This window comes from Falco peregrinus, chromosome 2, assembly GCF_023634155.1.
Source record: "Falco peregrinus isolate bFalPer1 chromosome 2, bFalPer1.pri, whole genome shotgun sequence".
In the NCBI taxonomy this organism is placed as follows: Eukaryota; Metazoa; Chordata; class Aves; order Falconiformes; family Falconidae; genus Falco; species Falco peregrinus.
In genome coordinates this window covers 115,193,268-115,205,557 of record NC_073722.1, presented here as the reverse complement: position 1 = coordinate 115,205,557, position 12,290 = coordinate 115,193,268, and the positions used below count along the sequence as shown (strand labels likewise).

At 39.2% G+C, this 12,290-nt stretch overlaps 1 protein-coding gene across 1 annotated transcript in view; it reads right to left on the bottom strand.

Moving 5' to 3' along the window:
- The window catches only part of TBCD (tubulin folding cofactor D), a 129,500-nt gene that overhangs the window by 66,472 nt on the left and 50,738 nt on the right, over window positions 1-12,290 (bottom strand). Inside the window, exon 15 of the mRNA XM_055794773.1 lies at window positions 9,119-9,275. Coding sequence (XP_055650748.1) covers window positions 9,119-9,275 — 157 coding nt within the window. The remainder of the gene's footprint in view (window positions 1-9,118; window positions 9,276-12,290) is intronic.

Here is a 12,290-nt window from a genome sequence, read left to right as displayed (position 1 = left end):
CAAGAACAATCACATCCTGGAAGTAACAAAAATCAGAAAACAATATGTAAATCCTGCTAAACAGAGGCCTGCACGATAAATTGCAAAGCAGGTTTTTTTAAAAGGTGACATGTAGATACAGAGACATGATTATATGAAACTGCTCCTTTGTGATGAGGTCTGGTAACCCTGCGCAGCTTAATTCTTCTACCTCAAAAGAACTGCCTGTCAGAAATGTGCTGTGCAGCAGCAGAGAGAAAATATATCCCAGCGCAGGAAGTCTACAGCTTTAGAAATCCACCTCCAGCATTCAATTAACTTCAGTGACAAATAAACATCACTTCAGGAGAATCATTTAAGCAGAAAATTATTCCTTTCAAACTCTGCAACTCTTCATTACGTTATTTATTGACTCCAGGCAAACCAGGAAATAAATACTGGCTGAAAAGTAAATCCCAGATAGCTTTGCTTTAGCATAAAGATATTAATTACACTGATAATATCGAGCTTCCCTGAGTAGTGGCTATCAGTTTCCTACAGTGAGAAATAATGTGTTATTAAAATTCGCTGAAATGCACAATCAATGTTGCCTCTGTAATTTCAGTTTATCTCCATTGAGGAAAACAAGAGACAGAAAGCAAGAAGAAATTAAAATAAACCCCAATAAATCGTTCTAAAGACAGTTAATGCTTTCTTAATTGTACCTGCGTCAGCAATTCCTCTCTCTGCCACAAAGACATCAGGTCATTACATGACAAAAGGAAGTCACCCAAACGACAGTGACTGGAAGAGCAAATTTTTAGGAAGCATTCCCTTAGGAAGCAGAAGTGGCAAACTGTTGAAAAAGTACTGGACCAAATACATCACTGTCACACCAAGCTTGCTTATTTTCTTCTCTGGCACAGAGAGAAACTTAATTTTAAGAGGATACTTAAGAAGTATATTGTTTTAATGATACGAATAGCTCCCATAAATTTTTCAGTTATAGAAGAAAACATTCAAAATGAGGTAACTGGGTGAAAACCATCCTGGAAAGCAAAAAGAAGCAAATTTCTTCCCAACTTTTCCAATTACATGGACTATAAGATAAAACATTATTTTGCCAGTTATGCAATATTTCCATATTGATCTCTTCTGAGAAAACAAAAAGAAAAACCCAACAGACAAAACCCCCTCAGTGAGCCCAGAAGCTCAGAACGCAGAGCACCGCCCGCACTGCGCCCGAGGTACCCTGCAGTCACAGCGTACTTCAGAAGAGCCGTGCTGGGGCAGACCAAAATCCTGTCCTGTGTCCAAGAGTGACCTAAAAGGGACACTGAGGGATGAGTGTAAGGACCTACGTATTAAATATTAACATATTGATTTGGAAGATTATGAAGTCTTTTCAAACTGGAGATGTTAGAAAACCATCACTGGCATATAAATACTGCTATCTGAATTTCATATTTAGACTTAAAATGTGGTTGACTAAATATAATGGAAACCAGTTTCAGGTTATTATACACAACAAGAGTTCACCTTATCATCAAATTTTACGTTTCCATTTTTTCTTATTCTTCTGTTACCTGAAGACAAACCTGTGTAAGTTAAACCAGCAGAACAACATACTCTCTATGTGATGCCGCCTGAGTTATTCAGCGCTGCAACCGAGTACCATGTTTAGAAAAACAAAACAAAAAACCCAGGAATTTTGTCATTGCCCCCATAGTCCCATTATATTCATAAGTCATGCCACAGCTGCTGGTTTATGTTAATCCTTTTAATAAAGCATTTTAAACTTATCAAACTACACGAATAACTTTTTCAAGTTAATTCCCATTTGAAAACGCAGCACAGTCTGCCGTAACACAGGGATTAGCAAGGAAAGCAACATGCGTAAGATGAAACATGTCTAAGGTGTCTTCACCTGTCTGCTTTGTCGTGGGAGTTTATGTGATACTCCACCAGGATTTCCTAACATAAAGAAACTGTTTATGTCAAACAAAGTGGGATATTTTTTTTAAGCTGGTTGAAGAATCATGTCTTGACTTGCCTAAAACGTACCACACCTGACTAGCAACAGGTAGAGCAAAGAACAGCTTTGCATCTTGCAGTCTCTATGAAACACCTTCTGTAGTTCCTTGAGGTATATTTAGCCTGTTTGCACGACAAGCAGTTAAGTGTACAATAAACACAAATGGACTTTAAAAAGCAAGTTGCAATTCTATCAGTCAACTAATAACTCTCTCTTTCTTCCCTGTCCCTTCCCCTCTCCCCCAAGTACTCACTTAACTGGCGCTAGGGAAAGTTAAAAGGACTCAGAGCATGTTAGCAGCTCCTCACTCCCCCAGCCCAGCACGGATCTCATTACCTTCCCCCGACAAGGCAGAAAGCAGCAGAGAGCAGAGGCCAGACAGGTGAGAGACATCAGAACACAGAAATACCAAGTTACCCAGGTGTACCAGACAATAAATCTGAATTTCCTTTATCACCTGTAGCAGGCACTTCTAGTCTATACTAGTCACAAGCAGCAAGAAGCTCATCGTACTGCTAACCTCGGAGAATTTGCTACCATTAACTCAAGCATACCACCCTGAAGCTGCGGCAAGAAAGAAAGAAACTCTCAAACCTCTTGCCAATTTGGCACAAAACCAAAATTTCGTTCCTGAGCCCAAAAAAGGGAAAAGCCTAACTTGTAACAGGACAGAAAACTCTCCTCCTGACTATACATTAGGGAAGGGAAGGCATAACAATCATCAAAAGCAAAACAGTTTTGAACAATACAGGCAAGTTAAAAAACAGAGGCGAGACCAGAGTCAGACCCGCGTCTGTTGAGACAGCTGCTGCACACAGCCCTTTCCACACCTCTTCAGTCATGCCAGTACCCAACTGGAACAGCTATGCAGTGACCTGGATGATGAAAACAGATCTAGGTGCGATTAGTTTTTCTATTGCTAGGTTAAAAAAAAAAAAAAAAAAAAAGCCACTCCCATTCACTTTATAACATGCAGCTGTGCAACGCTCAGCTGCAGCAGCAAGCAAAGGTGCCTCCTCAGCCAGCACTGCTAGGGAAAAAAGCCCTTCAGGACTACAGCCTCAGATTTAATTCCTCATATTAATCTAGGGAAGCAGGTGGTCTGAAGAAAAGAAGAAATGCAGTGACTATTCCCACTTCTACACTGCGTACTTCCACACTCCCTCCAGCCCAGCTGACACCAAGCTCTTAACACTTTCTGCCAGCCACCCAACAGCCTACAGGGCTCAGTGTGGTACTCTAATCCCAGCGTTCTGGGGTAAAATGATGGAAGTATAAGAACTAAACAAGTAGAAAAGAGTGATCAGAAAAATGCTTAGAACAGGAGTTACAAGTGCTGCTACTAAAAAAAAAAATAAATTAAAAAATATAAGGCATGTGGTGCCCCTGCAGGAGCTAACTTTACACAAGTGCGAGACACAGTCCGCACACAACCCTCCTCTGAAGGCAACGTTCACGTACATACAAGAAGAAAGCTATTCTCAATATTTCATCATGGCACAAGATGTAGCTCAGAGCAATGCTTCAGATTTCCCCAATTCTGCAGGACAATCTTGCCCTGGAGCAAGCTACATCACTCACCCATAGCCACACCTTCCTTCCCCCCCCCCCCTTCAAAAACAACACAGCACCGCAGGGAAGGCAAAGCGCCGGCTCTCCCACACTGTACGCGCTATTTGTATTAGTATTCTGCTGAACGGGAGATAGCAATTAGATCTTTCTAAATAATGATTCATTTATTGATTACCTACACCACTGAATGACAGATAAATGAAACTACATTCTGACTACGCAACAGCTCCAAATAGTTAAGATAGCCAGCAACAATTTAATCACTGTAATTGTATAATAGAATAGCAGTGTGTTTTCCTTTTTATTTTTTTGTTTAGGTTTTAAACAAAACAACTCAGCTTCTTAATGTGCACCTGCCGCTTTACAGACAGTAACTTCCACACCCAAGGGGGCAGGAATCAAATTACCTGTATTTCCAAGTTATTAAATTATGCTTAACTTTCCCCATAGGTAGGCTTAAAAAGAAAGCATGCACGTAGAGACTGGGAGAGAAAAAGGTCTCAGTCTGGCGGTGCTTTTATAAATATATGCTTGAATGGCGACTTCAATACATGCATTTCAAATCGCAGTAAGGTTATCTCCTGCAATAAACGTCAAGTTTCATCTACTTTGCCAAGACTTTTCTTTTTATGGTCCTATAGTTTGAACAGATCAAGCAAGCTTTCAGAAACTAGTTTAACGAGACTTTAAAAAATAAATAAACAAATCTGACTAAGTGTATCTTTTTGAAATATGGATAGGGAAAAAGTACCGGTGTGTAAAAATACGAACAGGTACTATTAGAAATACTCTCAGGTGAATATTTCTAACAAGTGTTCTCTAACTTTTTTCTGGTTGGGTTTTTTTTTTTTTTCCTTAAAAGAAGAGTAGTAAGGTCAGAAAGGGCTGATTTATGATCTATACCAATCTAAGCCTGTAACTTCAGTATTCTGACAATTCTATCACTTAATAACAGAACATTCACAAGAAAGCAGAGAAGAAACAGCTATCACTGAATATGGAGACAGATATTTCTTTTAAAACATTGCCATAAATTTTACTTTTAAAAAAATCGATTTTATCCAGTTTAAGGGGATTTTTCACTAGTCAAAAGTGAATTATTTATGTCTCTTGACTACTGAAAACACAGAAAACAACGTCTTTCCATTACACGATGATACAACTTTGCAAGCAAGAAAAGGAAAAATAAACTTCACCACCAAATTACCCCTCTGCTTTAATTTGTGACTACTGGACCCCAGTCTGAACGGGCTGTGGGGCAGGACCCAGTTTATAGCATAGTACTGTATTTTGGTACCCAAGTGAGTTTCCCAACAAGATGTGCCAAAACGACATCATGTGCCAAAGGCCATGACATGAAGTAGGAAGACACGAAGCAGCTCACTGTTTACCTCAACAACTTCTAGTTACACCCAGGGCGCCTACTCTGCCACAATGACCACCTCGCCTTTCGAGTCTGAGTGTAGCAACCAGCTCCTTACGCTCCCAGTTCAGCATTACCTGTGCTCCTCCGGCCAGGTAAACAGCAGTGCTAAGGACCATGAATGAAGGATTAAACCCTCTGCCAATTCTAGCACCAGGACAAAGCAAACACTCGGTGCATTTTTTTTAAGGAGGTAGTATTTTCCTTTCTGGTAAACAATTCATTATTTTTCTGTAAGAATCTAATACTTTATATTCCTGTATAGGCAGATGTTTTTGCTGTGTAATTCAGCTCACAGTGGATATTATGTACTTTGTTTCAAGATGCTGAGTTCTGCGTTTTTTAAGGGTAGCAACAATTTGCTTGTGGCTAGAAGTATGACTCTTCTTTAAGTAAAACAGTGACACACCTAAGGCTAGATTTAAAAAAAAGCTGTATGTAATTATCGGCTTGCTGACACAATAGGTGAAACTGTGTGTCATACTTTATTTGAATATTCTTTTTCACCATTTCTCTTTGGAGCGGCAATTCTACCTTCAAGAGCTGATTTAGGAAACGTATCGCCAACGTAACTACCAAGATTTTTAAGTAAAGCCTTAATATAGCATTAATACTTGCTAAGATATTGTGCAGCTCTGTTAGAAAACTAAGTATATACCAGCCACAACACCTTACAACCGATCACAAGCAATTTTCAGCTTCCCCCTGGCCGTGCTTGTCTCCACCAACTTATTCCAAACGACGTGAAGCTGTTGTCACTGGCATAGCCACAGTGTTCACTGGTATTACTACCACAGGCAGAAGATAACAATTATTTTCACTGGAGATTTTCCTAAAGAGAACATAAGCTATTTGTTTCTAGAACAGTCTGAAGACTGTTCAGACAAAAAGACAGCAGCTTCTTCAGAAACATAACCTCCTTCGTACCTTTCCGCAAGTTCCCACTAACAGCTTTGTGACAGTAAAACAAAATACCACAAACCATGAAAAATCAAAATGGTGAGATTGCATCTAATGTATGGAGAACAACATTGTTTGCACCATGGCAGGGTAAAGGAGTAAAAGAAATATATTGCTCAAAGCATCATGAGCAGAAAAAGAATTCTGACAAACAGATCAGAATTCTGATAAATAGAAGGTTTACAGCCTCACACTTTGGCTTTTCTAAGTTTCACAAGGAACAAACTTGCCAGACCTTAAAAGAAACCTTAAAGTTTTTCAACTAAGTCAGAGTATGGAAGCAGACGATTTACTTTCAATAAGGCTGCTGAACAAATCTACCAAAAAAAAAACCAAACCACCAGTTTTGAGCCAGACTTTAGTATTGGTATGGCTCTACTCATCCTGAAGATTTGCCCGATTTGCTCACAGTGAGAATACAGATGTATTCCTGTGAGTTTAAAGACAGCAGTAAATAATTCTGCACAGCTGACAACAGCCTGCTAGAAACATTTGTTAACATTCTGCTCATCGGTGTCACTGTGTCTTCATTGCTGCCATTACCTGTGCTGGTTAGATTAAAAATAGCAATACAACCCAAGATGTAACCACATGATTATTTCACTGTGCAAATACGTCTTTATGTACATTTATCTTAAGAATTTCATAGCATATATAAGTTACCACGAACTCAGCTAGGAGGGCATTAAATATGGCCCTTCAAAATAAAACATTTCTTTAATAACTTACTATGGCAATTAGCATTATTTCTAGCATGCTTAACTAAAGCAGGTCTACTCTGAAGCACTGCACTCTCGTTACAAAAGCCATCCAGAAACAGTGGATGGCACCACGTTCCAGCACAGCTTGATGATTCCAGAATCGCCTCCTTTAGCATCTACGCTATTGTAGATGAAACATCATCAAAACAACATGAAACTGCTTTATTAGAGACACAAGGCTAAGATGCCTTAGAATTTTTTGCCTGCTTACTTTGGAGAAAAGACATGACAGCTTAAAAAAAAAGAAGAAAAACAGTGTTGGGCCTTAAGAAAATTGACAGTAAGTTCTTAGACAGAAAGATTTTATCAAGGTCTTAGAAAACCCCAGGAGCAAGTACCACACAGATAAGAGACACTGCTGTGTGACCCTGCATTAAAGGAGCAGCACTGGAAAGTGAGGATACAAGGACAAAGAACAGCAAAGCCCAGCAAGACCACAGTGCACCAGGATATGTAAGGCTTACAGATTGTCCCAGAGAACCTTAAAAAAGGCTTTAAAGAAGAAAGAAAAAGTCAGATATTCTTTGGGAACCTGAGCTACGTAAGTAATCCTGTGTTTCCAAACCAGACTTTTGGGATGAAATTGAAATAGTTCTGTCAGCAATCTGGAAGCAAGGCAGACCCTAGAAATTGAACCAGGACCACAAATCACTGTACAGTCCAATTTGTTTTTTCTCTTTAAAAAGATAACACTAAATGACTACTGATCAAAACCTGTCAAATTCAGACAAAGACACCAGAGTTGCTGCTATCAATGGTTGTACTAAGAATCTGCCAAGAAACTGTTAGAAGCTACCTCTTTGTGTTTGCAGTGCAAATCATCCATTAATGACACCTTGCAATGTCAGCCAGTGTGCTGCCAACAAAAAGACTAAATGCTGAAGACAGAATCCCACAAGCAAACAGGAGGAAAAGCACGAGATAAAAGAAAAAAGAAAAAGGCAAAAACAATCTGTATCTACAAACATATGATCAGTATTAAGTGAAAGGCTGCACCAAGTTGTGGTCCACCATTGCAGTGTCATAGATTGTGATTTGAAAATCTTTCCAAAATTTTACTTTTTAAACAGAAACCACAGATTGAGAAAGAAGTGTGTGCATGCGTTTCCATTCAACTGCAAAGCAGAGTTTAGTACGGCAGTCATTCTGGAATGGCGTACTCTATAAAAACAGAAAGTATAAAGAGAAAAAAAACTTCTCCCATGTTCTCTCATGGAACAAGACCAGAGGAGGCCATGAAGACAACCAGGGGGCTGGAGCACCTCTCTTATGAAGACACACTGAGAGAGCTGCAGTTGTTCAGCCTGGAGAAGAAAAGGCTCTGGGGAGACCTTATAGACCTTATTATTCATTCAAAATAATCTTTGAATTGGAACACTTCAAAACAAAAATTATAAATTGAATGGAAGCACCAGGAGGCTCCGAAATGGCTTTTTAGAGAAGAGCAAAAGTGTAATTTATTCTTTTACACCCAACTTATCCAACTTGAGTTGTAAGGTGGTCAATAAAGACATGCTGTATTCTTTGCACAATACCCATCTGACAAAGTACCAGAACGCCTGGATCAATAGAAACAAGTGTTCACCTGAAAAGGTAAGAAGTAATTTCTTCCATAAATTTTCTCTTCTTCTAGTATTTCCAGCTCTTTATGACTCCATAAAGCAACTCCCCAATTTTAAAGTGGTTTGGTATTTCTACCTCTACTGTGCTAAGGTTCCGTATCTTCTTAAATTTCCTGAATCTGTTCCACTGAGCTAACCACAAAGCCGGTGATCAAGCAGACAACAGGTGACACCCACACATTCAAAGCCTCCACTATTTTCTCTGAATCTTCTTACAGTGAATTTCTTTGGATTTCTCTTTGGTTTTCTTACAACAGATAAACAGAAGGAAATAAACTCATCACACTTGATAAGCAAATATCTAGATGCATTTCAATCTAAAAAGTTAAAGTGCACCATAATACAACAGGAAGAAATTATAGACTTCAACAACCACATGGAAAGACAATGGTATTGTTTATATCATCATCATCCCACCCATATTCAATTCTTTAAGATATTCAGCATATCTGTTAGCACGAATCAATTAACTTCCTTAAAAATTACGATAGAGAAACAAAAATATCCATTCCTTGGTGACCAATATCCAGAGATCGATGAATTTCATTCATGTTATATGGGACACATCAGCTACTTCTTAAGCATGAAGGTATTTCCCCTAAATGAATGTATCACTTCTGGTCAATATCTAATTTTAAACGTCTAAGAGATAGAGCATTAGAGTCCTAGATTATTAACTTGTAGAAGAGACAGAATTAGACTATTAGATTAACTTCTGTCTCCTTCCTAACTTTGAATAGATTTAAAAATTAACTGTAAATAGCTGTTTCTTATTGCCACAACTTACCTTGAAATCTGGTTAATGAACGGTATCAGCTCAGCAGGGTCGTAAGCACGAGCAAAGGCCCAGCACACGTAGCACGCGGCATCCCTCACGTTGGAGCCCACGCTGCATGCTCCCCTCTTCTCATCATACGTCAGTGCTTTCAGAATGACAGGGACAACTGTTAAATTGAAAAAACATACAAAAGCAACAATTAGGATCATACAGTGACCCATAAAAAAGGTGTAAGAGAATACAGTTATCATTAGAGACAAGACACAGGGTGGAGTTGTGTATTCTGAAAGAAAAGAAAGCATGGCTCTTAACACATACTAATTTTGAAGCCAATTAGAAAGTGTCGGGTTTTTTAATGCACTATTTTGTTTCTTTGTCAGTAGCAGTTTATTTTTTTATTTCATTCACACAAAATTCAGTGCGGATTAAAGCAAGCGGGTTACATAAGAAGTAACACTGATACCTTTTATTACTCAGTGATACGTGTTTAGAATATTCTGTTTCTCCTTGCCAAGCTAGAAAATCACCCTTGACTGACAGTGTCAGGATGCCTTTAACAACACATATACTCAAAAACACAGAGCTTCATTCTGGGAGAAGAGTGGCATTACCTGTATTCATGAAACAAACCATGATCCAAAACCCAACTGATACGATAGCCGTCTTATCCAAGGCAGCTCTTAGAAATGCACCTATCAAGCATGGTTTCCTGACGTAACCGACAACCAGAGAACTTTGGTTCGAGTATGTTTTAGCCAACAAAGGCCTAAAAGCCACCGACCTCACTAGAACACACATCTCTGTGCCACGTTTTATGGAGGGAGCTGCAGAGGCAAGGCAGCTGCAGAGAGCCTAAGCCCAGGCTCAGCACTGGAACCACATGGTGCCACTGCAGCAGGACAGCAGCAGAATACAGCTCTTATTTTTTTTCTTTTTCTTCTTTTTTCCTTTTCTTTCATACCACATTGAGGGAAACCAAGAAAACAGTAGTAAAACAGAAGTAAAGAAAAATTAAGATCCCAGAATCTTATCACTAAGGCCTTATAATGGAGGTACTGATCATAAGCAAGTTACAAAAATAAGCTTGGGAAACAAGTAGGTAAAGAATTTCACTTCCATGCTTGTATCCCCATCAAAACTGCAGATGTGAATGTTTTCCTACAGATAAGACAGCTTCCAGAAACTTGAAGAACTCCCTTACACAGTTCTAGGAATATACTGCCACAGTTTAAGAAATACTGTATGTATGCAAGGCTCCCCGGAGGGCTTTCTTTTGGTATCTGCAAATCCAGATAGCTAATTTGAATACATCTATCTCTCAATGGCATGACTTTAATAAATGAATAACATCTGTAGAAACAACAGCCTCTAGAAAAATAAGAAATAATTTATCAAATTTCTTTCTTGTACCAAATTTATCAAAGGCATCTTTTTTCCTTAGAAAATACTTGTCAAAAGGTGATCCCATGGAACAAGAAATGGGATCACTGAACTGTACTTCATCAACAAACTGTGTCTGGATATACTTGAGTGGATATAATCACAAAATAATTAAACTTCAATGTACAGTTCATCGCTGTAAGCCTGCTACTTTAAACAAAAATATATGCATCACAACTGGAGAAGGTAATTCATTTTAACCTACTTGGGAACTACATGGGAAAAGCAGCAATTCCTATTCAGGAACAAAGAAACAGCAGAGATGGATGGGTATCCCGGCACTTCCCAGTTCCAAAAGAAACTGCAATAAAAATCGTTAAAAATGTTGACTAGCTTGTTTTGAAAAATGCTGCATCAACTGATGAAAAAAAAAAAAAAAAATTGGAATTTGCCGGTTCTACAGGAACACCAAAACAGATGCCAAAGGCAATTTTGCAAAGCTGCTACAAATTTCCTTCAGCACAGGGTGATTACCCCGGCTGCTTTAGGCAGCTGTGAGCGCACTCCCATCTCTGTGCACTGCGGGGGATGTGGAAGAACCCACAAGCAGCTCCTCACATTTGTATCATCCGCATGAAAGAAAAAAAACCATCTTTTTCCAATTCAGGGCATTAATGTCCCAAATGGTAGGGATAATACCAAATGGCACCTGGCTTATGAGGGTCATTCCAAAACAGGTGATGCTGCCAGGGGTCTGTAACCCCTGACACTGAGAAAATGCCAGGACCAGCACCAGTACTCCAAGCAGCTCAAGCTTCCTTTGGACTCACACCTCTTTGATGTCCTGCTCCTGTGTCTGGGAGTGAAAGCATTGCTGCTGCAACAGGAACAGCAGCCGTGCAAAGTCTGGAGAGCAGAGCGGGATAATGAAAAGGAAGGATACACAAGTGGACATTTACAAGGTGGGACAAACAGGGAAAACAAGGTGATGTTTGCAGCAGTGAGGGCTAAGTAAATATAAATACAACGATGATGATGACAACAACAACAAGGGAAAAGCTGATCCAGTGGTCATCTGTTAAAAGTTTTTGTGATACCACTGGTCAAATATTTATTGGTGAACTGTGGACCATGGGAAATCCTACATAACAACTGCTCCTTACCAATGTTTGTGTGTTTGAAAAAGTGGGTCCAGAATTACATTCCCTGTTAGTATTTAAGTCATAAAAATCCAGGAGAAACATTACCAAAAATTCCCGATTTCACCTCACTCTTTACCCCAGAGCTCTTCAAACACAGTGCAGGGGTTTTTCTGCTCTGGCTTCCTGCAGTGTCAGCAGAGCCTGGCTGCAAGGAGTCATGAAGGAGCAGTACCAGCAAAACCATCTGTAGTGTTCAGTCCACTGTAACTGAAATATCTTAGAAAAGGCCTTCCTGATCCACAGCTGGACAGACTCTGCGTTCACGTTATTTCATGTACACATTTTGTCTCCAGTCTAAACACAAAATGCTGTGTTAAATTTTATTTAACATTTTTCTCTGATTTAAACTGGTCACGTTCATGCTCTTCTAAAGCGTCTGATATACAAAGCAGCAATGAAGTTCAAAAGCTTTGTAGTCAGCTCCTGCATTTTGTATCTGTTATGCAATTGCAATTCACCATTATAATCATCTCCCAGATATTCAGTGTGGTCACAACGTTGTACTGTGTTGTTCTGTATTGTTTCAATTTTTCATATTTAAAACCATGTCCAATTCATACCTAAAATCAATTTATAAAAAGAACAAAACCAAACCCAAA